Here is a 26,865-nt window from a genome sequence, read left to right as displayed (position 1 = left end):
AATCACGCGACAACAAACATGGCCGATCGGAGCTACCGCATGTTGAATATTCACTGATTGCACTGTTCGACAATTTCTTTCACCCTCGCCAGGGAGATTCACACGTACAAAAGCACACACGTTATCCGGGAAAACTTATACTATCAATTATTTTTTTGTAAACATGGCTCGATTCGTATACGCGTTTTTCATGTGACAGCAGCCCGTTTATGGTCCACAAGAAGTATGTTTCGATCTGTAACTGACATCATTGGTTGGATCTAACAGAACAAGCCAATGAAATCAGCTGCTTTAGTTCACCGTTCAACGTTCAGAGGCGCTGCACGTATTTATGACCTCACGATTTGATATTTTCAAGTCAGGTCAGCGGCACCTTAAGGAATTGTTTTGGCGCTATTGACAAAAATATTCGTCAGGTTGGCAAAGCTGCGTACCGCCACGCTCGTTGGTAATTTTCTGACCGTGTCCGGAGGTACTTCTACTGACTTCTACATGCTTCTACAACATAACCTATCGCACAATGAACGCTATTTGATATTCCGGTAAAGATAATCTGATTTGACTCTGGATTGGATGTCGTTTTGATGGGATAAAAATTTATAGAAATATATATACAAATGATATCGACAACCCGACGCATTTCGGAATCCTTATTTCGGAGAAGTGGGATTCTATGTTCCGCTTTACAAGACAGGTAAGTTATAATATCTATATTATACACTGTTTATATTGTAAAGAGGTAATCGACACACATTTTTCATCTTTATTTGCATCTTATTATGTATGGTCAATTCTGTATTCCGATATTCTACAAATATTTTATCGTGACAGGTGTAATTACGAGGTGAGTTTAATTCACTTCGCGTAAAGTTTTGTAACAATGATTGAGTAGAATAATTTTATGAAACGATTTCTAATACATTACGCATTATTTTTTACTTTTCAGATACCTCAGAATTGGAGTTTATTTAGCAGAGCCCTTGCGGGAAAAAACGGATGACTCGACTACAGGCAAATCTTTGTTCAAACCGCTTTCCATCAAGTTGAATCCAGATGAAAATAACGTAGGAGCTGAACTTACGGGGACTTTCAACAAAACTGACCTCCTTTGTGTGCTTAATCAATTCTATCAGCGGAAAGAAATTAAGGCGCTTGCCACTGAACACGGATTGGACAGTGAGTACTTGAGGAGTTGCAACCCGTTATTTCAGTTTTCTTAACTTCCCGCTTTGGTTTTTACACAGAAAAGAAAAATTTATCATTACCTTGAAAATGAAAAGTTGTGTTTTCACTAGATTTCCACCAATTGAGGTCTAGAGAATCTCTTCTGATGATTTTTAATTAGACATCTCGATATGAGTCATATAATCATTTATGGTGACAATTACTTAAAAAATGGATTTTATCATTTTGGCCTTAATTGATTTAGTTTTTCTTAACTCAGAACTAGCTGGAATATCAGCAAAATTTTTTCATCTTGTAATAACTCGAAAATGTCTAGATGCAGATGAAACTTGCATCATTGGTTTGACTTTGTTAACGTAGAACTGATTAGGATTTCATTGAAATCGGCCAAGCCTTTACAGAGTTGTTTGCAAAAATATAAACCACGTCATCTGAGTTTTTAACCTCACCAACAACGAGAGTAACCGGAAGTTCTGAGATTGATCTACTCAAGTTGAGTAGATTTCTCTGGTTGTTTTCACCCATTGTATCGCTATAAATTAAACTCACTACACGAATTTAAATGCCTTTATTTCCTTTTTCCTTTCCCTACTTTTGATTCATTGCGTTTAGTTTTTCTCCATTATTTTAGAGACAGAGCACATGCAAATATCAATGTCTTTCAGATTTCTTACAACATGAAGCCTTCATCAGTTTTCGACGCTATTGCTTAGATGCTGAAAATTTGCCGGCAGACTTGCACATTGTAATAAGTGACATTTTGCAAGGAGCTGGGCATGTTGATGACATATTTCCTTACTTTATGCGTTATGCGAAACAGACTTTTCCTCATATTGACTGCATAGATGATTTGAAGAAAATAAGTGATCTTCGTACACCTGCTAACTGGTATAAAGAAAACAGTGGAATATTTTCTTCTGTAAATTCAATAGAACTTCATAGCTATATCCAGAAATATAGGTAAATTAAATGACCATCATTCCGCAGGTACCCGTTAGCGAGAGCTAAGACAAGAAAAATTATATTTCACGCTGGACCAACGAATAGTGGTAAAACTTACCACGCACTGCAGAGGTTCATGACTGCAAAAAGTGCAGTATATTGTGGGCCACTGAAGTTGTTGGCTGTAGAAGTGTTTAATAAAAGCAACGCTAACGTGAGGACTCACTTATTCATCAAAACCGTTTTTGAAAATCCTGCAAACGTTCTTTATTGGTTTGAACGTTATCGCAATACTCTGTTTACACTACATATTTTTCCAGGGTACCCCATGCGACTTAGTTACCGGAGAAGAGAAAAATTTTGTGAAAGGTGCAGACAACCCTTCGGATCATGTATCTTGCACAGTCGAAATGGCCAGAACAAACGTTGCATGTAAGACTATCTTTTTTGATTCAATCATTCATTACTGAATAAACTGACCATAGTGGCTCAGGTGCTAGCACTCGAGTCTACGGAGCGGGAGGACTCGGGTTCAAGTACTCAGCCTGTCAATGCGGCTTTGACAGGCAACTTGCAAAAATTTAAGAAGGATCATGTCGTTCAGGCGCAGAGTTGCTAGTCGGTGATTTGGAATCGGGTCCGGTTGCACTGGGACAAGGTTTTTGGCAGTTTCCTTTGTCCCTTATTGTCGCGATTGCAGGTGTTTCTATTTGCGACTGCCAAACTGCTATCTCCCTACCTTACTCCTTACGTTTGCTAACTTAATTGCTATAAATAAAGATTACTATTATTATTATCATCATTATTACTACGTTTCGGTATAAAAAAAATCACGTAAATGAAATAAAATTAATTTATTTTAGATGAGGTTGCTGTCATAGATGAAATCCAATTGATGAGAGACCCAGCTAGAGGCTGGGCATGGACTAGAGCTTTGCTGGGATTGCCAGCAGATGAAATTCACCTTTGCGGAGAAGCTGCTGCAATAGATTTAGTCAGTATATATTACATGATTCATTGAAAACTCAATGAACTTGATATGTCCAACGATTCCTAAATTCACATGGATAAAATATACTGTCCGAATTACTAATGGTTGCAATATTTTAGGTCCGTTCCATATGTATTACATCTGGAGAGGATGTTGAGGTACGAAGATATAAACGTCTGACTTCGTTGGAAGTCGAAGACACTGCACTGACGTCACTGGCCAATGTAGTTCCAGGCGACTGCATAGTTTGTTTTAATAAAAATGATATATATTCTGTGTCTCGCAGCATCGAAGCTCGCGGTATAGAAGTGGCAGTTATATACGGAAGTCTTCCGCCAGGAACAAAACTAGCTCAAGCAGCAAAATTCAATGACATCACTAACCCATGTAAAGTTTTAATTGCTACTGATGCTATCGGGATGGGTTTGAATTTGTTAGTATCGTTCTTTTTGTTTGAATCGTAATTTTCCTAACGATAAAGGTCAACTCAAATAGCATGTGTAGAAAAAACACTTTCGACGTTTAATCTTTCGTATTTTTTACACCTATTTTATTCCACAGGAGTATACGAAGAATAATATTTTACTCTTTAATGAAACCGACTATCAATGAAAAGGGTGAAAAAGAAATTGACACGATACCTGTGTCCTCTGCTCTGCAAATAGCTGGACGAGCCGGGCGTTATGGTACACAATGGGAGAAAGTAAATCATCTTTAACATTGTGGCATTCACTTCTATTACGCTTATTTGACTTCCCAGAGTTGTAGTTATTTTGTTGTTTAAGGGATATGTGACAACTTTTAGACCAGACGATTTATCCATGCTGAAAAACTTACTTTCACAAGAACCAGAAGTCCTTACTCAAGCTGGCTTACATCCGACTGCTGATCAAATAGAACTGTATGCTTACTACCTGCCTGATGCTACTCTGTCTAATCTAATGGTGATTATTTCAATACATTATAAAATATTTACAAACAAGCAGATTTGCATGAAAAAAAACAACAGTCTGTAAATTATACACTCTTTTCAGACTTACAATTCATTATCGATCGTTTTTTCTTATTACAGGATATTTTCGTATCGCTATCTGTAGTGGACAATTCCTTATATTTCATGTGTAACACAGAGGATTTCAAATTTCTTGCTGATATAATTCAACACATCCCGCTACCGTTGCGCGCACGATACGTATTTTGTTGTGCGCCGATAAATAGGAAAATTCCATTCGTGTGCACAATGTTCTTGAAAGTAAGTTGATCATATCCCCTAATCTATACTAACATTATCGAATATTCTGCTATACTACTAACGCTAAAAAGTTCAATTGAAATTGATTAACAACATTTGACTCTGAATGAATCGAAATTCTGGTCAAGTATGAACGGGCTGTACTATCTAAACCGAATCTTAGGAAGAGGGAGCAAAAACTGTTGGAAAAATTTTCAGCAGCGTTATATGTGTAAATGATGGTGAATACGAATGAAATAACATTTCTATTATGTACTAGAAATGAATATGACCAAGTTCGAATTAAACAAGTTAACATATCAACTGTTTGAAAAAAAGATTTATAATCAGAACGCCCGAAATGTTCAAACTTTGGTATTTTCGAACTGAGTCTAATTTTTTGTGAAGGTTTGGTCAGTGAGCAAAACGAGCCCAAAAACATTAGCATCGGCTAAAAAAACATTACAGTTTAAGCATTTTGAATATTCTAATTCTATAACATTTTCTCAAATTGTTAATTTTTTAGCTTAGTTATACGAATTTAATCAAAATCATTTCTGTCTAGTATTAAGGATATTGGTGTGATCGTATTCACCATCATTGGCACAAAGTTCTGAAGATTGTTGGAATGGTTTTTTTTATTTAGACGATATGGTCCATTCATTCTTCAATTGAGTTGGGATCCAAAGTATTACCTCGGTCTTAGGCAAATCATGCAAATATGAACGGGCAGTAAACTTTCTCCAAGTTGAGTTTGTTTTGTTATATTAATTTGTCAAATAATAAAATATACATAAAAAGCGCCAGCAGATAGCGTCTCAATATTTTGAACCCAATAAATATTCTTCAATCAAAAGAATACGTATTTGTACATAATTTTGAAATTTGATTTTTTTACAGTTCGCTCGACAGTACAGTAAAAATGAAACGTTGACATTTGACTGGCTTTGTCAAAACATCGGCTGGCCAGTCGCTGCACCAAGAACAATCATAGATTTAGTTCATTTAGAAGCAGTATTTGACGTGTTAGATCTCTACCTGTGGTTCAGGTGAGAAATTATTTTAAGTTCAGTCATGAGAATGAGATAGCCATTGCAAATTTAGTTGAATTAAAAAATGCCTAACCGTCAGATTTATGGTATTCAAGTTTTATTATTTTCTAGTTATCGATTCATGGATCTGTTGCCTGATGCTAATATTGTGCGAGATACTCAGAAGGAGTTAGATGCCGTCATACAAATAGGCATAGTTCAACTAACAAAGCTTTTAACGATTTCAGAGTCAGGTTTGTTAGACATGACATATTAAAATTTCTACCAAATTGTGTCAGGCTTAATTCTACGTGTACCAACATTATCAAATAATTTTTAGGATCAAACAATGGTACTGTGTTGACTCCTGATGAAGATCGCTTTGCACTGAACACACAGAAGAACAAATACTTCAAAGGTTATTCTACTTGTTACAATGTACATTAGTTTTCGCTAATTGGCCTGTTGATGACCTTTTTTCCATTATTTTCAATTCGTAGATCCTAAAAGTATCACAAGCCAGGTTTTGGGAAAAGGTGGATTAACAGAAAGATTACTGGCCCAAGGACTTCTCACTCCAAGCATGGTGGATGAATTGCGCAAAGAATGGGATGAGGTATAAAAAATGTTCATTCAGCTCCCTAACAGAAGAACTTGATGCTAACAATGTCAAATTCTGTTATAGTCCTGAAATAATTTCACAAGAACTTAGACCAAACAAATTGTATTTGACAGTTGCTTAAGAGATCTTTTTCATGCAAATAATTTCAAGCAAATACTTTTTGGTAACATTTGTCCAAAAAATATTTATCTTTAGATTTAGTTAATCAGAATATTTAATATCGAATGCAGTTGCTAAAATTCGATTTCTCTTTTTTTTTTTTTAATTTCAACGATCCTTTTGTCATCCCTTAATTTTATTTTTTGTTTAGGTTGCCAAAGATGAATCAAAGATTAACAAATCGGGACGGAAACGTTATAGGAAATGAATGGGTCCATTTATTGCCGATATTTCACCACCATTCACAAGCCAATCGTAAGTACAGAGAATAAGAATTTCTAGTGTTAATGATATTACGAAAGATTTCTGTTTCATTCTTGTTCAATGTATGGCAGTAAAGTACGTATGTGTAAATTCAAGTAATCATTAATTTACAAAGAAAATTTTCTTTTCAGTGGTTTTTTTAAAGAAAAGAAAATTGATTAAGTATTTACGAATTTGTGCGACATCAAATAAATACTCCATTCTTTGAAACCGTTATATTAACTCTTTTATGTGTAGTTCACATATGATATGAAATGTATCATAGCATCAAATGTGGAGTGCTGTCCAGATGTATAATTTAATTTGTATGTAAAATAGAAAAAGTTTACTTTATCAAAGTGTTTTAAGTATCCATTATAATACCGTTACAAGAATAATTCGTTTTGGAATAGGTATATTATAAAACGATTTAATTGAAATTTGCAGAAGTTTAAACGATCAAAAAATGTCTGCTGTAGTAGTATAGCAAATTTAACTTTAATGCAAAAAGCTTATGATTCATTTATTACAAAGTTATGAAATTTTTTATCAAATGAGTAGGAGAAATTTTGCGCAAAACACAAACGTGGAATTATTTTATTGCAGCAAATCACTATTTGTTTTCAACTCCTAACCAAATTCGATCTGAGGCGCTCCTGAATCATCAATTCTTGAATTTTTGGTATGATTCTACCGCCGATATTTTGTTTTGAACCTGTTAGGAGTGATTTCAGTCTGTTTTTGAAATTGAACCGAATTTCGTCCAGACGACGATTGTGCCTGGTTATTTTCTTCAACGATCTCCTCAACTTTTCAATTTCCTTTTGTTTGTTCAGAAGCATATTGTAGACAGGCTCCCTATTCTTCCTCTGCGCAAAGGCGACGTTTAGACTTGCACATTTTGAGCATTGTGAAGACTCGTTGTTCATGATGAGGGGACATTCCATGTGTCTCCATTTCACTGTATCCATAAATGCAATTCCCATTCTAATATCTCCAAAGTCTTGAACATTCGGACCCCCTAACATGAAAATTTAATAGGTAGATTCAAGTGAACGAGGGTACGTCAACCAATGATTGAAGCTTTAAAAACTGTTTACTTTTCGTTGGAAGACAACATTTGTTAGGAGTACTCAATGACTTTTATCTATTAATCCTACGGTATTTCAATCAGAAACAACATTTTTTTCACTTCTGTCTGAAGAATTTGTACACAACAATAATTATGCTAAAGAATATCTCCCACATTCAATTCCAGAATATTGCTCTTTAAAAAATTCATAATTATGCCATTTAAATAACATAGGAAAGCTGTTGTCATTTTTTTAAATTCTTATCACTCAGCTGTATTCAATGGTATGGATTTAACCCTGGAAGTATTTTATAGAAAATTTAATTCTCTACAAAAGTGTTCTGTACACAAAATCTCGGACTTGAATGGCTCAATAGCTATAAGCATCGATAGTCAATTTGATGTACAGATTCATTTTCAAACGTCTTTAGTGGTTCAGGCATCGACTTCACGACAATTATTCAGATTATAAATTTTATGGGCAATTCAATTACTTTTAAGAATGTCCCCACTAAACAATTGACTTTACAATAAAAATGTGAATAATTCTCTCGTAAAGAATTCAATGTCCTACAGATTTTTTCTAACAATAATGTCAAGTCTATATCATCAAGTATGGCTGAGTAGTAATAATTGAACAAAAAACGCCATTTTACAACGTTATTGATATATAAACGGGCAAACTCTGAATTCTGGGAGGACCCACTTAAACCCAGATTCAAAAAATATCCTTTTCCAAAGATTGTATTCGTTATTTTTTTTTTTTTTTCTTTTTGCTATGTACCACAAGTGTCACAGGTCAGAGTGATAAGAAACAATATTGCTTACAAACGAAACATCCTTGCCAATACCTTCACAGATATGCCGCTGATCCAATTCGTCGACAAGTTCCTCAATATCAGATAAAGTATAGACTTTGTTGCTTTTGCCATTTCTCACAAGATTATGAAGGAACGGATTTATTTTTCTGCTGCTGACACTGCAGTGCATTATCATGTCGCTTCTTATGTGCACTGTTTTGTTCACAACGGGTGTGTGATTCATTGAAAAATTCATGTAAAGGTAAACAACAGTTGTTGCATGTCCTTTCGAAGTTACAAGAAAGGACCAGCCTCGCGGCAGTGTAACTTCTGTGTAAATTTCAAGAAAATCTTCGAACAGCATTGTTTCGTTTAGTACAGAGTTAGACATTTTGTCGCTACATTCTTTATCGACAGGGAATTTCAATGTTTCTGTGACGAAACAAGCTTCAATCTCTCGTCTTCTTTCCGTCTTATTATCATCTTTCACACAATCATCATCTGTGTGATGTTCATTGTAAAACTTTAGCGAATCTTCTATTATTAATTCCTCTTTCACAACTTCCTTATTCTGTTCCAGCTGAATACAATGAGCCATAAGATTTCTTTTAGAATTTTCATTTTTCTCTTGTAACTTATCGACAATAATTGATGTCTCGCTTTTGTCTTTGTACACATGCTTATAGTCAAACATGAAATAATTATCAGTTTGACCACATTCCGTGTCTTTTATCGAGTCTGCAGATTTCTGTATGTGACCATCATCTGAACTGTGTATTCTGTTTTCATTTATATAATCATCGATTCGCTCCAACTGACTAAAGAGCACATGTCTCTGATCGATGATATTGGATTTCTCAAAGTTCGCTTCATTGGAATAATTAAAACTAGATTCATTGACATGAGAATTAATTGATACAGACTCTTTGTAATTTTTTCTTGGTATCAGAAAATCGACCTCATCGCTGATCAATTTATCATGTAACCCAGATTGATCAGGTATAAGCATATTTCCCGAATCATCATTTTCTTTGATACTTAAACATGGAACTGCTCCAACTCGCAATCTGAACTTTTTGTACTTTATCTGAAATATGGTTAAATCCTTGGTGAAAAATATTGACAGAAATTAGACATGTTTTCCGAGAGTTTCATAACAAATTTTATGTTATTTCTGCTCGAAATGTTTTAATTATTTTATTAAAGTCTGAACAATCTCAAGAAATTCTACTGAGTTTTTGTAAGAATTTGCCTTTTTTTAAATACTCATTTTCTATTGAAAACATGATAATTTCAAAGATTACTTTCTGACTATTTCTGACCAATTCATTCAACCAATTTATAGTGACCCAAAATCCCAAAACAGTGTAGCGATTTTGATTCAATGTAATTTAAGCGAAGCAAGAAGGAATCGTTACTTACTCGTACAACGTGAGGTGGTACACCACTGACCCAATGTGTGATTATATCAGACGGTTTGAAATGTTTGCTGCAGATGTAAGTGTCATCAGTGACTGTGTAATCGGCGATGGGAATAACTTGCTGCCATTTTTTGCGCGTCTCTAGATCTTTTGGGGCAGAAAAAAAGCTGAAGGTTCGTTTGTAGTTCGTTCCCTTGCAAAGAACGCATTTTCGCGTCATCTTCTAAAACAAATATCTGTGAAAATCACAGCATAAAACCACTGATGTCTACAATACTGAAATGTAGTGTAACAAGTTTCATTCAATGCGAGTAGGTCTCGATTTATTTGAATCAATTTGTACTCCATCAGTTGATTAGTTGCTAATCAGTGTGCGAATTGGAAACTTTCATTGCTGCTAAGTTGCCACTGTCGCTAAGTTCCACCAAAGTTATTTTATCAACGAACTTTGTAAGTAACTTCGCCGGTCGTAGCTGGATGTCCGACACTCTGAGCCCTTCTTCTTTTTTTCAATTCCAGATTCCTTTTTATGACACCGTCTTACACAGCTGTCATGAAAATGATAGGTGGTGGGGAAAGCCCGGATATTAGCAGGAGCATTTTCCACCATCTAAGCATTCTGATTGGTTGACCAACCTAACCTAACCTTAGTTAACCAATCAGAATACTTAAATGGTGGGAAATGCTGCTGCTGCTAGTTTTTGCTGCTCATGAAATTCCAGCCTTAAAGTTGGTTTCGTGGTTCATCCTTTGGCCGCAGAAAGCGCTGACAGGAAAGGATATGAAAACAATCGTTCAATAACTATTAAACGAAATACTCTCGGTGAATTTGATATGATTCGAATATAAAAAAAATGGAAAGAACTCAACTCCGTTACTGCATATTGAAAATGATCAATTCGGATTAATTCTTGTATTTAATCATACGTAATCAGATTCCAATCTTAAAAAATGTTTCCAACCCATGGCCACACAAATTTCGAAAATCTCGCTCATGAATCTCGAAAATTTAAGATGGGATTTAGCATGTGTATTTAAAATTTCCAATGCATCGTCAGCGGAATCTCACGCGCATTATCGTGTATTCGTGTTCTGATTGGCTGAATGGCCAGTTTTCAGCTCAGAGGATGAATCAGTTTGAAAACCGATAATATGACTAATATGAGGGATCGTTCTGACGCTCGCAATGACAGTTCCTCTTTGATAGTTGATATTCTACACTTCTGAATCTCTACTTATAAATTTTAATATTGTCGCAGAAAAGTTGGACACATAGGCTTATTATTACAATAAAAACAAGCTGAATTATGTAGGAATAAAATCTTAATAAGTTTATGAGCTGATTGTTACCATAGACGTATTCGATTCGCAATTGACAGAATATGACGACAGAATATTGTCGCGTTGAAACGATTCAAAAACATGCTATAGCTTCTGAATTATGTTGAATTATGAAAAGATCGTGATTTTGAATAATGCTAATGGCTGTGTTTGCAGCCGATTTCACTCGATGCGATGACGTATTGTTTTGAAAACTGATAAAAGAATGGATCATCGCATCGTATCTTGCGCAGTGGTCTTCAGCGGGTAATTTAACTGATCTCGTCTCCTTGCTGTTTCTTAACTATGTCAAAGCGGCCCGAGTTCGAATTACCGATACTGGATTATCTGAGAACCATCTGGTCTTCCCAATTTTAGTTCTAATTCCAAGATGTCCGTTCATTTATATTGAAAATTAGTATGATAGATAAAAGTGATTATCATTCTTAATGAAGATGAGATGCATAACGCATGCGCTAATTTGGTAAACCCTAATGCAAAAAGTCGCGAACCATTCCGTTTGATGTGAATGAGCCAGAATTTGAAGAATAAATAAATGTATGCATTAGTCGACTAATTTTACTACTTTCTGTGCAAATTTGATGAAATATTATTAATGTAATTCTATTAAAATCGTTTGTACAAATCACGGCACAGTACTCTATGACTTTTTAATTGTTGCTTTTCGTTGCTTCTACCATTTTGAAAATTTAATTCCAAACGCGCATGATGATTCTAGTTCTTGTAAAATTTAGATTGACTAAGGATTAATTACATTCATTACGTCGAATCTGTTTAATACGGTTTAAAATTGTTTTTCGTTTATTGGGTGGCGGACACATTCGGTTTGAAATAATTCATTTTCAAACATATTCTTATATAGCTTGTTTAATCACAATTATTTATTTCACTGCGGTACATGAGGCATCGTGATAACATGTATATTCAATTGGTAATATATTTACGACTAGGAATTATATTATAATTATTTTAACTATACGTCCAACTGACAGTAAACGATCTTAAATAAGGAAAACACACATTGAACGAAGATGTTAATTATAACGGCTTGACGCTGAACTTATAACATTCAGTCGTGATTTCTACCGAATCGCATGTGCCCATAGTCATCAAACTGCTCTCGCTTTCCAAACCTCATGTGACCATAGTCGTCTGACAATTGCCTTTTATTAAGCTCTGTAATATCTTCATCATCCCCAAGAATATCGACGGTAGGATACCGCCTGAAAAATATTATTTCATACATTTTTGTGCGGTCCGAGATTTGCATAATACATTCAATCACGCCTACGTAAAGAAAATAATGTATGTGCAGCGCTCAAAAATGAAAGTATTCGAGCATACACTCTGAAAAAAATTTTAAATTGCCGATATCAGCAGGATGACAATTTCACATGATTTTAACGGAACGTAAAAGGTGAGAAAAAAATTACGTGTATATAAATGGATGTTACCCAGGAAATAAAGGACGCCCATAAAATCTTCGGTTAACGTTGGAAGCCGATTCTCGCACAGCATGGGTCTGGTGGCCATTCAGTAGCCAGGCAAAGATGACGGTGATTAAAATCAACGAGAACTTCATCGACATTGCAGTGGTGCTGGTATTCATTGAGCAGTAGACAGCTGAGAGTCAATAAATAACTTCTGCCTTCGAAAGAGTTACAAACAACTACTACTTGATTTTTGTGCTGGGTGTTGTGACCGGTTGAAAGTCGGTGGATGAGTGCTACCGACCGCATTTTGAGCCTCCTATATATACTTGCTCCCTTTCGACAGCAAAGCCTGTTATGAATTTCAATTCGTGACTGATAAACAATTTTCTCTATGCTACTCCTGCACCCGCCACCCCGATTCAATAATATTTCAACATGCTGCGTGATTGGCAGGTACGGTAAACGAATTAACGACAGATGTAAGCCTCCCTCTGTACCCCCGTGTTTTTCATTTTCTAGGCTTACTTATTATTCCGTAAGACAATCAAGGTTTTTCCCATCTTCGATGCCTGTAGATTACATCGGTTGAGCCACATAATTATGTCAAATTTTATGCTCTTATCCAAGTCAAAATTTTATTCGAATCGAAAGTAAACGGCGAATATCAGACGATGTATAGAAAGAGAGGAGGTGGTGCAATTAAAATTGCAAATCTAGAAATAAAAAATCTGCTAACAATTTAGAGAGGAAGGATCGAGAGAACGTTTTTGAAGTATTGCATTTCTCTCGCCTTCATTTTGTTGTAACCACGTTCAATTCAAAACCAATGATCTGATCGGAAATATCTGGATTTAAGACTGTCGCGTTTTAAAGTGTTTCTAGACAAATTTTCCGAAACTAGACCAGCATAAAATGGGAGTTTCGTGAATATAAGTGATGTTTCAATTACAGTAGATTCTCGATATAAGAGACTCCCATATAACGAAAAACTCAGTAAAACATAGAGAATATCGTATTTTCAGAAAAACTCTACCTATCGAAAAAAATCCTCCATGTAACGAAATAGATTTTCTGTGTAGGTACTGGTCTCTGTGAAACGAAATAGATTTTCTGTGTTCTGGCCTCTATGAAACGAAATAAAATTATATGAACCTCTAAATAACGAATATTGTAACTGTACGCACCTCGATAACGAAATTTGCTCTTTCCTTAAGGTCTTAAGCTTGAGATCATATGTCAACATTGTCAGTAAACAGTTGTTACTTGACTGCTATAGCTAATAGTCATGGATAAGCAAACAGGATGAACCCTGACTATTAAAGAAAAACTAGAGATTTTGAAAGCTGTACAAGAATAGCTATAACAAGCAGAGAGACATCACAGCCAATTTCATGATTCCGCAAAGTACTCTCTCTACAATAATCAATAATAAGTTGAAGTTATTAGCTTGCAAAATATCTAAGAAATTGAACCGAGAGAAATCGAGTGAGTTTCCAGAAGTAAAAGATTCAAAATACATGCGGTTCGTATGGTGCAGGGATCAAAATAATACCTATCAGAGATCGTCGGCGCGCCAGATGATATTTTTAATAATTTCGTTTTAATCGAGAATAATATCGACAGAAAAACGGATTTGAGAAAGAAGCAAGCTAAAGTATCAGAGTTTATGAATTCATTTACTATTGTGCACATAATTTGTGTGATTATTGGCAAATAAATAATATTCTCCTTCGAAACTAGGTATCTTCGTACTAACAGTCTACTTGACGAACCCTCCACATACCGAAATGTATCCCTTCTCCCTTTATTTTCGTTGTATCGAGGGTTCACTGCATTGCATATAAACCTAGTTAATGACAGAGAAAATCATTGACACTTTCGCAAACGTTGGTCTGTAAAGATTGTATTTAAACTCTTTAGGTGCACAGCAGAATACTTAATTCTGAAAAGTTTCGCTTACGGCAATAAGTTTGAAGTCACATTCTATAAGTCGCATTGGAATAGTGATACTTAAATGGAGCGAATTAATGGGTATGCATTTTCGTTCCATGTGCTTCTTCAAAATATCCCATCCCACTCTTAAATCACTCAATACTAATGATATACGTGTTTTTTCTCATGAAAAAATTGTTGATGCAAATATTCATTCACCTGCGTAGACAAATAAGATTTTGGCATGTTCGAATCAATAATTCGTGGGGAAAGATACCCTACATGTTCATGCAGGCGAATCAATTCCAATTAAGCTGCAGCATACGGCTGTTACATATGTATATTTGTACAGATTCCAATAACCTGCTGTAAAAGATCAGCGACAACTTATAATGAAGCAAAAAAGTTCAAGGTTAGCCATTGCGGATTACTACTAAAGGTCGACCTTAGCAATTTTGCAAGGCTTCAGTAGTTGAAGTGCTTCAAGTGAGGAAATAAATAACGTCGCATCGGTCCCGGGGGTTCACAAAAATGTCTGCAATTGTTGGTGAAGACGCTATGGCGCCGACGACACATCGAGGGTTATCGGATTGGTGGAACGAGGAGACTGAGTATGTGTTCCAAAGGATCGAGGAATGGGCCGCTTTAGCACGAGGCTACAACCGCCTCAGATCGCAGAGGTATTCTCGAGGGCGTCTGACCATGAGAGACGAGCCAGTCGACACCAACTGGAACATTTCAGCGAACAAGCTCGTGGTGGGGGACTGCGAGTCTTTGAGTCCACGTTTTTATAGACTGGAACGTTCGTGGAGACGAAAATCCAGGCCAGAAGAAGTGCGTATCAACTGTTGCGGCAGCCTGAATTACCAATCGAACAATCGTGTGGATAGCCAGTGCCTGGAGGAGTACAGATACGACCACAGCATTTACTTCAAAACGATCGGCGACATCCGTGGCAGAAATCGAAACCGGAATTGCAGTCTTAAGCGGGCTGAGAGTCCCAAAACCGTGGGGGAAATCGAATGTCACCGATGCGATGACGAACGTAGCGAAAAATCACCGCCTGCATTTAGCGGGAAAAGTGCCCTTCACGATGATGATCAGCCGTCGAACGCTGCTGGTTCCCAAGTTTGGCCTATCACTGATTTGACACAGATGAACTTGGAAGCCGACGAAAGTCGACGCTATTTGAACGATGAGTTAGAAGGGGATCTACAGAATGATAATTACTGCAGCAGTGAGGATAATCTTAATAATAATAATCATGTAAATAATGGCGTACAGTGTGACGGTAATTCGATAACGCGGAAAACTGATCAACAGTTGTCACTAAAGCAGCGATTAGTCAGTATTCGGAGAACCAGACAATCTCCCCGAAAAGTATCTCAGCCGACGATAACTGGAGACAACAATGTTGTTTGGCCTGGAGTTCTACTTAATTACACAAAAAAAGGTGATGTTATCTGTTCGCCGCATCGTCAGTCGATCAAAAAATAGTCATATGGTAAATTATTAATGTCTCGTGTAGTATGTAGAAGTGAAAGTTTGTATAATAAATGCAGAGTCCATACCTGGTTGATCATGTAATCATAATATCTGTAAACAATTGACCATTCGTTATGTTCTTGAGCAGAACTAAAAGTTTACCTTTTCGTCACTGATTCAGGATTTGTATTTCTATGCATACTTCATTTGTATATGAAGTGTAATTTGAATTATGTGCATATTTGACTGTACAGGGCAATTAATTTGAATATCTTTCGTTTCGAATTTAAGACTTGGTATCTTCCTTAGAATATTTCATGAAATAAGGGAAAAGTTTTGTAACCAACTACGTCGATGATTTTTTAGAATTCAGAATCCATTTTTATAGTGATTACGATTATACTGTATTTAGCGCAAGATGGAATTTCAGTAAGCTTTGTAGATTATTCATAACTTCGATGACTCGGATACTTGTTGAAATATCGACTATCAATTGACAAATTAAAACCGGCGTAATATCGGCAGATAAAATATTTGCCTCAGAGTTGGCAGGAAGTCAAAAACGGTGCCTATTCGCCTTTGACGAGGTAATGTGCCGACCAGATATCAACAAATGTCCTCAAAAACGTCAAGATCAAGACGATGCCTCCCAAAAATTAGATATCTACAGAACTCGCCATAGCGAATGTGATGGAGGATTAAAATAATTTCGTGAGCGTCGAAATTTAAAAATGGTACTTGACCATTTTTTGATGGCGAAAACTCAATTTACTGTCGACTTGTACACTATTGACTGTAAATTGATAACCTAACGGAAATTCTTGAAAGTATGGTTGACATGTTGTCAACTATTGGCTTCAAATACATCCTCTGCATAGGTCTCCGATTAATTGACGTGGTTTTCTGGAAGCAATAAGTCGACCGTGTATTAATTGGGAACTTACATACTAATTATTGAAGTGTTACATCAGAACCTATATTATACATCTGGCTAACGTCATTCCCCTACAAGTTTTAGCAAAATCCATGATTCGAAGGCCAGATGCTTTACTTCTACATAGATTTTTCGTAACTTTGACAACATAGAGAATTTTTCACGACTCAAACTTAGAAGTTGATGCTATAAGATAGAATAATAAGCGTAGAACGTTTCGGATTTGATAGACTGGGACGCATGCGCCCTGAAACGTTTTCTCCAACGCACCCACACATGACTGACGGTCGCAAAAGCCGCTGCTGACATCGATCGAGGCTGAAAGACCAGCAGTGCGTCGAGCCTGTTACTATCATCCCGTTCAAACAGCACGGAAATTTGGAATAATTGAAAATGGGTAAACATCTGCAAACTGTTGCGGCAATGGCCTGCATGAAGACGCTGTTGATACTCTTCAACTTTGCATTTGGGGTGGGTATACTTAACTCGTCTTAAATACACACTTACTCATATGCCTTTAAGCTGCCGTGAAAATTAAAGAAATATTGACGAAACCCGCCCAACTGTTGCATATCCAACACAATCAGCGTTCGCCTTACTCTGATCGCCATGTACAGCATTGATTCACATGTGTATGTGCATTTTTGTTAAGAACTCATCAGAAAAGTTCACGTTTCTTAACATTGTACAAGTTTTAAATTGTCAACTTCGTAATATTTTTAGAGTTTGTTATATTATGTGTAGGTTCAGATAAGAGAAAATGAAGTAGGAGTTACGATTATGATAATAGTTTTTACCAGTATTTTACTCTATATTGACCTAGTATCACAAAATGAAAGTTCAAAAGTTTAGCCAATGTATTATGTACCTCGATATTTGCATACTTTTCTTGAAACGGTTAGCTGATTATCCCTTACGACGCCTCTATTGTCCTTACCACGCCCAGATTAAGGATCCTAATAAGTTCGGCCTTTCATTGAATGGTTAGATCAAGTTTGGATTTCATTAGGGTGGTTAGAAAAAGGTGGGTCATTCCTGGAACGGTTAAAATGATTTCACTAGTACAGTTAGTTTGAATACCCTCGGAACTATCAGAATAAGTTCGGTTATCCCCGAAAGATTGGGAAGAATTCGGTTATCTTTATTATCATAACGCTTAGTGAGAACGACGGTTATGAGTGTTTGTTCAGCGCAAAAACGACTTGTGCCGAAACGTAATGCACTCCTATGAAGTTGCCATTACCTGCACTGAAGTGATTTTGAATTGGTAATGCGCTTTGCCACTTGTGAATATGTATGCATATGTACATTGTATACCTATATACATACAATAGCAACAGAATGATGATAGTGATAATTTCTGTTCGAAAATTCTAATTTGAGACGATATGCGAATTCAGTGCACCGGAGTGCTGATGCTGTGTGTTGGAATCTGGATGCGTATTCAGCTCCGAGAGTACGTAGATATGAGCATTGAAGGTAGCGGTGCAGCGCCTCTGGCTCTGGCCTGCCTCGGCATCCTCGTAGTCGTAGCTTCTATCTTGGCATGTTGTTGCACGGCACGTGGACATCCGGCACTCTTATACCTCGTGAGTATAGAATACACGCAAACAACTGGCATCAGCAGATTACATGGTAATCAGTTTTCAATCCTTTCATCTCCAGTACGGAGCATTTCTGGCGGTTGTGGTACTCCTAGAGCTGGGATCAGGTGCCTCCGTTTATGCATACCGCAACGCTCTGACCGAGGGCTTCGATCAAGGGCTCAATGAAAGCTTGGTTCTCTATGTAGACGACCATAACAAACAGCATGATATAGATACCATGCAGTCTACCGTGAGATATCCTAGTTCCTCTTTGATCATGCAGCATTGTCTTCTTCGATTAGTCAATTGCACATATTTTTACAGCTGCATTGCTGTGGAAACCGCGGCTACACTGACTGGAAGTCTATAAACTTACCGGAAGAGATTCCTAAATCTTGCTGCAAGCAGCTTGAAAAACCGTGTGACTCTTCGAATCTGGATAACGTGTATACTCAGGTAAATAGCATAAAGATTCTGGAGTTTTCGATATGTTTACATGTTCTCATTTTCTGAATTTAAATTCAAGAGAACGCAGTTTCAGTCTATGGTGTCGAGAATTTTGGATTAACGTTATTGTTTCCAGGGCTGCTACAACCGGGTCGTGGACTTCATAAACAGTAACATTGGCTTGGTGGCTGGTAGTGCTGTAGGTGTTGCATTCTTTCCTCTGATTGGAGTCTTCCTTGCTTGTTGCCTTGCCAGTAATATCAACAAAGCCAAATACGAGCAAGTTGCCTAATTGAATGACATTGCGTGACGGTTATTCACGAAAGAACGCAATTAAACGAACAGACACAAAAATCAGAGTAATTATGTCGTTATGACTTATTCATTTACTGCTGTATGTTTGTGTACATACGTACTTATTTATTACGATATGTACCGCTATACGATATTCATTTCAGTTTTGAAACTTTGTGTTAAAGTATCAGAATGCCAATGGGAGAGGAACTTATATATTATAATTATATGTCAATTAATCATTTATGAAATTTCTTTCCGTACAACGAACATGTACACATACAACTACAATGAAACCTAGCTAAGATTGATTGCTTGCGATTTCTACACATTGAGCGTCACCGAGAGGAGGGTGGTGTCTGAAATCTGGGTGGCAGGCAGAACTGGGATCCTTGTATTCAGAAGAAGCATTCGGGTCATAATAGTGAACAAACTATGCTTATTGAGTGTAATTTAATGACAAAACTAGCTTTTTAATGCATATTTAACCTACATTAACTCAATGTCATGAAACGAAAACCGAACAGCTTGTAGGAAGTGTTCTGTGCAGTGAGATTTGAATAATCAATCTAAAACGATCGGCTGATAACCTCTCACGGCGCCATATTGTCTTAAGAGGTAAGAGAATACTATACTCAGCCCATACCGACCGCGTTGAATGTCATTTATTTTAATCGTTATCAAAGCTTTTGCATCACTGACGTGAAAATGCTATAGTCAGCGCAATTCTACATGCAATGTCTATTACAAATATCAAAAAAAGTTTTCCTCCCTACTGAAAATTATTCTATGATAAGTCACATAACGTTATGACATACAGACACGAAGGAAGCCTGGTCTACTCTTTCCTGTAAGTGGAAGCCGGCATAGAGAGGGAAGTAGTAACGCTACATCCCTTCTCTGTCTCGCAGGGGCCGATTGGTCGACTAACGCTAACGCTCCGAGCCATAGTGTAAGGAGTAAGGTATGCTACAGCGCAGGTTTTCGGATGAACCAATAGAAAAGTTCCGCCAGTTGACGTCACAGCAAACGGTTAATTCGAAACTGTTGAGATTCCGAAGGTATTCTGACCCATAGTGCAAGGAGTACTGACCCAAAGTGTAAGAGAGATAAGACGTTTGGTGGGGTTATGTTATATTGTGTATGCAGCTATGCGTCTGCGCTGTAGGCTCACTGTGATTGGCCGTGACGTCAACTGGCGGAATGCGCGAGCTTGTACGAAAATTGGTCCTCTGTCGAGCACACCTTACTTCTTTAACCATGCTTGCAACGCTGCGTATTATTGGCAGTGAAAAAGGAACACACATGAGTACCCGCCGTATACCCTGGGTGCGTTCCGATATTAACTCCCAGTGCTGTTAACAATCTTTTATCTCTGTTGCTTCATCTAGTTCGTGAGTAGCTCCGTCTCTGTTCTGGGGAATTTTTAGCGCTGCCAGGTAATTTCGGAATGGATATGAATCCCAGCACGAGTCCAGTGGATTGTTTAGAAATGTGTAGTGGTATGTATCGTTATTGTGTATGCGAAACACCGCAAGCCGAGGAATGCAAGTGTAAATCCCGTCAGTGCAGATGTAAATAAAGAAAAAAATGCCGCTAGGAATGAAGCCGAAGTGCACTAAATGCGAAAGTACAGACAGTATTTTATGGCACAGTACTGATACCGGTAATATCTGTAATAATTGTTCCGAATCTGACCGTTGCGGGAACGCAATTGACGATGATGACAAAGTTAGCAATAATTCATCGAACAATGCCAATGCCACTGTAAAAAATGAGTCGAATGACGCTAAACTGCAACCCCGAAAGAGTACAAGAGTGACCAGATACCTTAAAAACAAACCAGTTACACAGTTGAAAGTTTTGCCTAAGGGTAAAGGACGCAGACATATTTTCAAAAAGACAGTAAGTTTTAAATATTATGAATATCTTTATGGAATCGAAATAAACGTTTCACGTAAGGGTTCCATTACCTGTGAGCAGAAGTCATATTTTTCGAAAATTCCGTTTTGTATAAAAAAAAATTTTCATTCTAGTTTTGGTGCTTCTGCGTATGTTCTGACAGTACCAGGATTTGGTAAACTGTTTTTGGAATACCGCTGAAAAAGTCTACATATCCGTGAAAGAATATTTTCAGTAAAACTATAATCATAATAATTCTCCACAGGAATTTTTGGGAAATATGATTTTTCTGAAGGGTTAAATCACGGTTGAAAAATTTTTCACATCACATCTCCATTTCCTAGAAGTTTCCATACATTTCTTTCCAACATTGCCTTGCAATATCTTCAAGATCATTTCAAAGATTTCCAAATTTTTTCATTGTTTGTAAAAATACTTAGAAATCTTCAAAAATATCTAGAAAATCGCCTAAATCTTCCCGTAATGTCTCCCATCACTTCCAGATATTACCTGCCTACTGTATACCAACTCTCCCTTGTGATCTTCCCTTTAGGTTTTTCCATAAACCTGGAAATTAATATTCTGCATACAAATTGAGGTATTTCTATTACGAAATTCCTAAATATTACTACAATTTGTGACAGATTTTTCAGAAACTGTTAGAAATATTAACATCCTGAGTACATCCATATAAATTTTGGAAAGTTTCTGAAAATAATTTTCACCTGCGTGAGGCTTTTGAGGCAGTCTAAAAATACCAGCTGTGCTACTTTAAACACCTTGAAACACCAGAACAATTGATGGTCATATTTGAGTGAATTGAAAGATTGTTATTAACAATCGTCAACAGTTACAATTGCTGATTTCTGCTTGCTGTAGCCAATCAAAGCTCCTGCGGCTGTTGCGACGCCAGTCACCAGTGACTACGTCTTTTATAAAGGTTCTTACATTCAAGTTGGAGATATAGTGTCCATGCAAGACATTGATGGCGGTATTTACTATGCCCAGATACGAGGGCTTCTGACGGATCAATATTGTGAGAAAAGCGCAGCAGTGACGTGGCTGATACCAACAACTGCTAGGTAAAATATTGTCTTTAAGTATTTATACGACGATGCGTTCTTATGTGTAACAAGAAAAATAGATGACAGGAAAGAATTTAAAATTACTACATATGTTACAAAGTTATCGAAAAGTGAGATATAAAAGACTCTAAATTTTTCTTGCACAAAAATTGGTAAAGCCCTCCGCCACAACACGGATTTTATCCCGAGACGTACCTAATTGGACCTGAGGAGGACTTACCAAGAAAACTGGAGTGCATGGAATTCGTGATGCATGCACCATCCGATTACTACAAATTGAAAAATACTCCATATCCGCCCCCATTGACGGAGACCGGGGCCGGTTTCGTATGGACATCTTTGAAACACGAAATCAGTATCCGCAGAAAATAATGTTTCATATTTATTTTATATTACATATCTTTAATTTTCCTGTTAAGGAAGGTGGATTTCAAACGATGAAGAAGATTGGCTCATAGTAAGAAGTAAACATTCACATTAAGAATTGCTCAATAAAAAATATTTATTTGAAACTTTGACTTAACTTTTATCATCATCATCGTCATATTAATTATACAGCTTTACAATTTCTTGTTTGATATATTATAATTCAATATTATATAAAGATTTCACATGTTTACTAGTGAAAGTGATGAATTGGCTAAAACCGATTTTCATATTTCATACATCGGTTGATATCAAGTATCGATGACTCATAAATGAAGACGAAAATTTATAGCAGATACGGTTTGCGACAATGAGTACATAATTTATTCATGCATTAATTTGCTGTACAATATTGCCCCTAATACTATCAAATAGCTAGGCACTATAGAATAGTTAAGTGTGAGTTAAAAATATTCACTGAACATTATATCGCCGATGTGAAATGAAAATTCAGGTGAATAATTGTCTCGTTGGCAAACGCGATGGATATTGACATCTTAAAGGAAATTAAGAAATTAGGAAATTACTAGCCCTTCGAATCACGGATTCTACTGAAACTTCTAGGGGTGATTCTTTGACCCAAAATATAGAGCTCTAGAGGTTTCATCTGTTTGGCCTTTTTTCTCTTAATTTACAATATATCAGATATTAGAAAATTCGTAGTCACTTCAATATTACTCTGAGCTCATATATTTGTTCACACTTGAGTCAATGAGATCCTATCATTATAACTTCATCAAAAGACAATGAAAGTAATATTTAAGGCAATAAATCCGTACAGGTTTCTTTTATAAAGACGTTTCACTCAGCAAATTGGTTATATAACCAATTGTAACCGGATTAAAGCAAGCCTATTACAATAAACTATATGTTACAAGGCTCTACATATTAGGCCAAGGAAACGTACCGTCAAGTTTCAGCAGAATTCGCGATTCAGAAGCCTGATATCCTTGTTATAATCGGAAAAAAGGAACGTCTCATTTCCATCCTTGATAACGATGGATCGCAGAACAAGAAACCTGGTTTGACACCGTTGGGAGCATCCGGGCATTTTCATCTGTTTGGTCAGTGGAAAGAGACGCCGTTAACTGGACAGAGGAAACAACCTCAGCTGAAGGACTGTCTAGTCAAGTAGGCGAAAGCGATGTAACCGCTGGTCAGAACTTGAGGTCCTTTATTGCCTGTGGTAGGTCGGGTAGTTTCATGTCTTTTAACTGCTGCGGTATATTCATATTTTTAACTGCTGATACAGCCCGAGCTGGAGCTGCCGTTATTCCCGCCTGCCAGGAAAAATAATTCATCAATTAGTCAGGTAGATTTATCAGCGTAATCACTAGGGCATTTACCGTTGAATGTGCTCATATTCTCATTCAAGTGTATAACAATGATATTTTGTATAATCGAATATCAAACTCTTACAGTTTAGACTGATTTGGACATGAAAAATGTTGTTCTAAATTGATCTCATCACGTTAACATTGAAGTGGGCAACCAATAATGATAAGTTTGTAATGTATGAAATATTTTGTGCAGATAGTTTGTTTTAATTATGCATAATATAATGCATAATATACAAATGCGCCAATAATATTAATAATAGTGTAAGAATAAGACTAAAGATGTGATTGATGTATCTAAATTTAGATAGGTACATGAAAAAGAGTAGTAGAGGAGTAATCAGGGAGATAGATGTAAATATATGGTTTACATTTTATTTACGTTATTGCTAATTACATTTTTACTAATTGTAAGGCACCAGCTCTTTTGAAATAAATCATACGTTACAAAATTCATGCAAAATATCATACAGAATATTACATGAAAATTTGACTATATATAAATGTATAATTATGTAGAAAACCGATGAATATCATTGAAGTATCAAAAAAAAAAAAAAAAAAAACAAGAAACGATCACAGACGAAATAGGAATGTTCACCTCACATGTTTAGCAGGAATGATATTCAAGTCAAAACAAAGAAATCTTATTACTATTCAACTTTTAGGGAGGAGGTCCCAGAAGAACAATCTGACGAGGTGAGTAAGATCGCACTGATTTGTAAGCCCCCTAAAATTGAGTTTAAGTCAGTTCTCTGGTGTAAAAAGCCATAACTACAAGGACATGTTCAGGAGCAATTGTTGGCGTATAGGCAGTGTTGAAAAGAAAAGAACACTAAAAACAAAATGAACACAACAAATAATGTATCGAATTATTTCTGCTCTGCTCAAATTCTTTACGCAGTTATGAGAAATTGTATGCAACCAAAGTAAGTACACTTTATCGAATTCGAGAATATTTTTCTTCAAATTTAGCAACTATGAAATAAAGCAGGCATGAAACAAGCATTGAGTGTTAGTTTGTGATAAGAAAATTTTGGTCTTGTTTGCAGCAAGTGTCAAACTGCATTTTTTTCTTTATAACCATCTTTGAAGTCTGAAATATCCCTTATTGATGGATAATATGGATATTGCTTTAATATAATAGAGTTGTACTTTGACAGATGAAAAAGTGAGTCCTGCTGAATTTTTGGTCCCTAGCTCAGTAGTTTGGTTGTATATGTCAAAGTTAAGGACCATCGGGCCATATCGTTTTGATCAAAAATGAGAAGAAAAAGAAAACTGCTTAAAAAATTGTTGGCAATGTTATTGTTATTGTTATGTTTGTGCCAATGATAATGAACACAGAAAACAATATTCCTACTATGTATTAGAAACAAATCTGAATAATACAAACTAGGATATCTAAAATTTTAGAAGAGGATTTGTATTTAGAATGTTCACTCTTAAACTCTGGTATTTTATACGAGATTTTGATGTTTATGGACTCATTTTGCTAGCTGACCAAGTCCCAACAATTTGTCTGGAAGACTGTCAAGAAATCTTACATCATGGTACAGTTATAACACACAAATTCAATTTTCACCCAATATCTATTGCACCGTTACACGAATCTATTTTATTTAATTCTATCTAGAGATAACGATCCGTCAATTTTTTGTTTTAGATGATTTCTGGAGATGTTCCTTTGAGGTAAATAAAAGAAGTCCAGGAACATTAGAATGGAATAGTAAAAACCAGTAAAGTTTCATGATTTTAAAAATTCTAACTATAAAACTTATCAAATTGTTGATATCTTAGATTGTGTAACACGAATTTGCAAAATCATTTCTAATACATAATAAGGAGATCGTTTTATTCTAGTTCACCATCATTGGCACAAACAACATTACTGGAGATTTTTTAAATGGTTTCTTCTCTTTTCCTAATTTTTGATTTAGATGGTAGAGCCCATTCACCGTTAAGATGTCTAGTCATGTTCGAACTTTAAAAACTTTGACGGTTACAATGTAATGTGAGTTAGAAAATTTATAGGATGTTTGCTAAACTGGTAAACCCTGAAGACCGTTTAGTAAATAGAAAAGAAAAAAATGCAATAATGAAATAACAGAACTCCTCACCTCTTGTTTTTCTAGCTTGTTTTGGTCTTCGATTCGGCTCAGAATTTCAGTCATGTTTGTTTCGAGTACCATGCCACCCATCACCAGCTCATTTAGTATGTAATGAACTTTGTCCACGTGAAAAATGAGGTCCAATTCACAGACGTTCTCAAAGCATTTGTCCAGCGTTTCAACGAATACTTGTATGAGATCCAATATTCCTAATTCTGATTCTGAACTGTCGACGCAGAAAACAAAGTACAAGGTCGCATAGTGTCGGTAGATTAGTTTGTAGTCCGAACCCCCAATCAGACTGCCTCCTTCCAAAAAATTGCAGACGTTATCGTCTCGTTTTGACACGAGTTGGAACGTCTCTTTGATTATTTGTTGCTGCATGTCCTCATTCTAAAGAAAACAAAGTAATATGAAAATGTGAACTCATCAATTTACAAGTGGAATATTTTTCCACTCCTTTCTCGGTCTATCCGTCATACTCTCCCATAAGTTCGTTTGATGATATGAAATTGTACACATGAAATTCAGTTGTAAGAATCATACTTGACACTGACAGCTGTCAAATTTTGGAGAATGCAAACGTTTATTACCGAATACTCACAAAGTACTGATAAAATTTCGACAGTCTGGGTTTGCCATGATTGTTGAACACTAAAATTGCCTTAATCATGTTGAAGCCACTTGTTTGTATAGAAACAGAATGCATAAAAATGTTCTTACGTACGTATATACATGGATTTTATTAACGTGACATCACTGTTTTAAGGTTACACTGAATTCTGGCAATTGTCGCCATTTTTAAAACCCCGCTCGTCCACTAACCCACGGAGACTAGAGTAAAGAAGACTCATC

At 36.2% G+C, this 26,865-nt stretch overlaps 7 protein-coding genes across 10 annotated transcripts; 4 read left to right on the top strand and 3 right to left on the bottom strand.

Annotated features, from left to right (window-relative positions):
- Nucleotides 1-519: 519 nt before the first annotated feature.
- LOC124404174 (ATP-dependent RNA helicase SUV3 homolog, mitochondrial) lies at nucleotides 520-6,763 on the top strand. The gene is made up of 15 exons (XM_046878108.1): nucleotides 520-694; nucleotides 947-1,176; nucleotides 1,851-2,073; nucleotides 2,173-2,341; nucleotides 2,448-2,559; nucleotides 2,991-3,121; nucleotides 3,238-3,551; nucleotides 3,680-3,821; nucleotides 3,904-4,062; nucleotides 4,191-4,370; nucleotides 5,250-5,398; nucleotides 5,513-5,634; nucleotides 5,721-5,798; nucleotides 5,881-5,996; nucleotides 6,313-6,763. Exons 1-15 carry the CDS (start codon nucleotides 618-620, stop codon nucleotides 6,367-6,369), a joined length of 2,259 nt encoding a protein of 752 aa, XP_046734064.1. The 5' UTR covers nucleotides 520-617; the 3' UTR covers nucleotides 6,370-6,763.
- Nucleotides 6,764-7,012: 249 nt separating this feature from the next.
- On the bottom strand, nucleotides 7,013-25,458 carry LOC124404175. Of its 2 annotated transcripts, XM_046878110.1 has the most exons (5): nucleotides 25,447-25,458; nucleotides 10,242-10,245; nucleotides 9,699-9,973; nucleotides 8,328-9,363; nucleotides 7,013-7,425 (listed from the first exon to the last, which is right to left on the bottom strand). In XM_046878110.1, the coding sequence occupies exons 3-5, from the start codon at nucleotides 9,915-9,917 to the stop codon at nucleotides 7,028-7,030; spliced, it is 1,653 nt and encodes a 550-aa protein (XP_046734066.1). In that variant the 5' UTR covers nucleotides 9,918-9,973; nucleotides 10,242-10,245; nucleotides 25,447-25,458; the 3' UTR covers nucleotides 7,013-7,027. The 2 variants fall into 2 exon arrangements, with proteins under 2 accessions (XP_046734066.1, XP_046734065.1); XM_046878109.1 differs by lacking the exons at nucleotides 10,242-10,245; nucleotides 25,447-25,458 and having other exon boundaries at nucleotides 9,699-10,230.
- On the bottom strand, nucleotides 11,858-12,691 carry LOC124404187. Its single transcript, XM_046878127.1, has 2 exons — nucleotides 12,493-12,691; nucleotides 11,858-12,261 (listed from the first exon to the last, which is right to left on the bottom strand). The coding sequence occupies exons 1-2, from the start codon at nucleotides 12,645-12,647 to the stop codon at nucleotides 12,108-12,110; spliced, it is 309 nt and encodes a 102-aa protein (XP_046734083.1). The 5' UTR covers nucleotides 12,648-12,691; the 3' UTR covers nucleotides 11,858-12,107.
- On the top strand, nucleotides 14,920-16,010 carry LOC124404177. Its single transcript, XM_046878112.1, has one exon. It carries the CDS (start codon nucleotides 14,935-14,937, stop codon nucleotides 15,898-15,900), a length of 966 nt encoding a protein of 321 aa, XP_046734068.1. The 5' UTR covers nucleotides 14,920-14,934; the 3' UTR covers nucleotides 15,901-16,010.
- On the top strand, nucleotides 17,118-19,393 carry LOC124404181 (tetraspanin-7-like). Its single transcript, XM_046878118.1, has 5 exons — nucleotides 17,118-17,293; nucleotides 18,223-18,411; nucleotides 18,488-18,658; nucleotides 18,733-18,864; nucleotides 18,992-19,393. The coding sequence occupies exons 1-5, from the start codon at nucleotides 17,216-17,218 to the stop codon at nucleotides 19,145-19,147; spliced, it is 726 nt and encodes a 241-aa protein (XP_046734074.1). The 5' UTR covers nucleotides 17,118-17,215; the 3' UTR covers nucleotides 19,148-19,393.
- Nucleotides 20,674-23,837, top strand: LOC124404180 (GATA zinc finger domain-containing protein 1). The gene is made up of 4 exons (XM_046878117.1): nucleotides 20,674-21,054; nucleotides 21,931-22,133; nucleotides 22,295-22,504; nucleotides 23,572-23,837. The coding sequence occupies exons 1-4, from the start codon at nucleotides 20,740-20,742 to the stop codon at nucleotides 23,588-23,590; spliced, it is 747 nt and encodes a 248-aa protein (XP_046734073.1). The 5' UTR covers nucleotides 20,674-20,739; the 3' UTR covers nucleotides 23,591-23,837.
- Nucleotides 23,548-26,836, bottom strand: LOC124404182 (AP-3 complex subunit sigma-2). 3 transcript variants are annotated; one of them, XM_046878119.1, is made up of 3 exons: nucleotides 26,615-26,836; nucleotides 26,020-26,403; nucleotides 23,548-23,842 (listed from the first exon to the last, which is right to left on the bottom strand). In XM_046878119.1, exons 1-3 carry the CDS (start codon nucleotides 26,717-26,719, stop codon nucleotides 23,720-23,722), a joined length of 612 nt encoding a protein of 203 aa, XP_046734075.1. In that variant the 5' UTR covers nucleotides 26,720-26,836; the 3' UTR covers nucleotides 23,548-23,719. The 3 variants fall into 3 exon arrangements, with proteins under 3 accessions (XP_046734075.1, XP_046734076.1, XP_046734077.1); XM_046878120.1 differs by having other exon boundaries at nucleotides 23,802-24,734; XM_046878121.1 differs by having other exon boundaries at nucleotides 23,802-24,629.
- Between the last annotated feature and the right edge of the window lie 29 nt (nucleotides 26,837-26,865).

This window comes from Diprion similis, chromosome 3, assembly GCF_021155765.1.
Source record: "Diprion similis isolate iyDipSimi1 chromosome 3, iyDipSimi1.1, whole genome shotgun sequence".
Lineage (NCBI taxonomy): Eukaryota > Metazoa > Arthropoda > Insecta > Hymenoptera > Diprionidae > Diprion > Diprion similis.
Note: the sequence above shows the minus strand (reverse complement) of the source record. Positions and strands in the feature narration are given on the sequence as shown.

Coding starts and splice junctions, on each gene's coding strand:
- LOC124404174 (XM_046878108.1), top strand. CDS start 618: ATGATATCGACAACCCGACGCATTTCGGAATCCTTATTTCGGAGAAGT. Junction 3,122..3,237: donor AAGCTGCTGCAATAGATTTA/GTCAGTATATAT, acceptor GCAATATTTTAG/GTCCGTTCCATATGTATTAC. Junction 3,552..3,679: donor ATCGGGATGGGTTTGAATTT/GTTAGTATCGTT, acceptor TTTATTCCACAG/GAGTATACGAAGAATAATAT.
- LOC124404175 (XM_046878110.1), bottom strand. CDS start 9,917: ATGACGCGAAAATGCGTTCTTTGCAAGGGAACGAACTACAAACGAACC. Junction 9,364..9,698: donor TACCACCTCACGTTGTACGA/GTAAGTAACGAT, acceptor ACCATATTTCAG/ATAAAGTACAAAAAGTTCAG. Junction 7,426..8,327: donor TCAGCGGCATATCTGTGAAG/GTATTGGCAAGG, acceptor TTTTCATGTTAG/GGGGTCCGAATGTTCAAGAC.
- LOC124404187 (XM_046878127.1), bottom strand. CDS start 12,647: ATGAATACCAGCACCACTGCAATGTCGATGAAGTTCTCGTTGATTTTA. Junction 12,262..12,492: donor GGGCGTCCTTTATTTCCTGG/GTAACATCCATT, acceptor AATATTTTTCAG/GCGGTATCCTACCGTCGATA.
- LOC124404177 (XM_046878112.1), top strand. CDS start 14,935: ATGTCTGCAATTGTTGGTGAAGACGCTATGGCGCCGACGACACATCGA.
- LOC124404181 (XM_046878118.1), top strand. CDS start 17,216: ATGGGTAAACATCTGCAAACTGTTGCGGCAATGGCCTGCATGAAGACG. Junction 18,412..18,487: donor ATCCGGCACTCTTATACCTC/GTGAGTATAGAA, acceptor TTTCATCTCCAG/TACGGAGCATTTCTGGCGGT. Junction 18,865..18,991: donor TGGATAACGTGTATACTCAG/GTAAATAGCATA, acceptor TATTGTTTCCAG/GGCTGCTACAACCGGGTCGT.
- LOC124404180 (XM_046878117.1), top strand. CDS start 20,740: ATGCCGCTAGGAATGAAGCCGAAGTGCACTAAATGCGAAAGTACAGAC. Junction 21,055..21,930: donor GACATATTTTCAAAAAGACA/GTAAGTTTTAAA, acceptor TGCTTGCTGTAG/CCAATCAAAGCTCCTGCGGC. Junction 22,134..22,294: donor CTGATACCAACAACTGCTAG/GTAAAATATTGT, acceptor AAATTGGTAAAG/CCCTCCGCCACAACACGGAT.
- LOC124404182 (XM_046878119.1), bottom strand. CDS start 26,719: ATGCATTCTGTTTCTATACAAACAAGTGGCTTCAACATGATTAAGGCA. Junction 26,404..26,614: donor CGAAATTTTATCAGTACTTT/GTGAGTATTCGG, acceptor TGTTTTCTTTAG/AATGAGGACATGCAGCAACA. Junction 23,843..26,019: donor ACAAGCTAGAAAAACAAGAG/GTGAGGAGTTCT, acceptor TTTTCCTGGCAG/GCGGGAATAACGGCAGCTCC.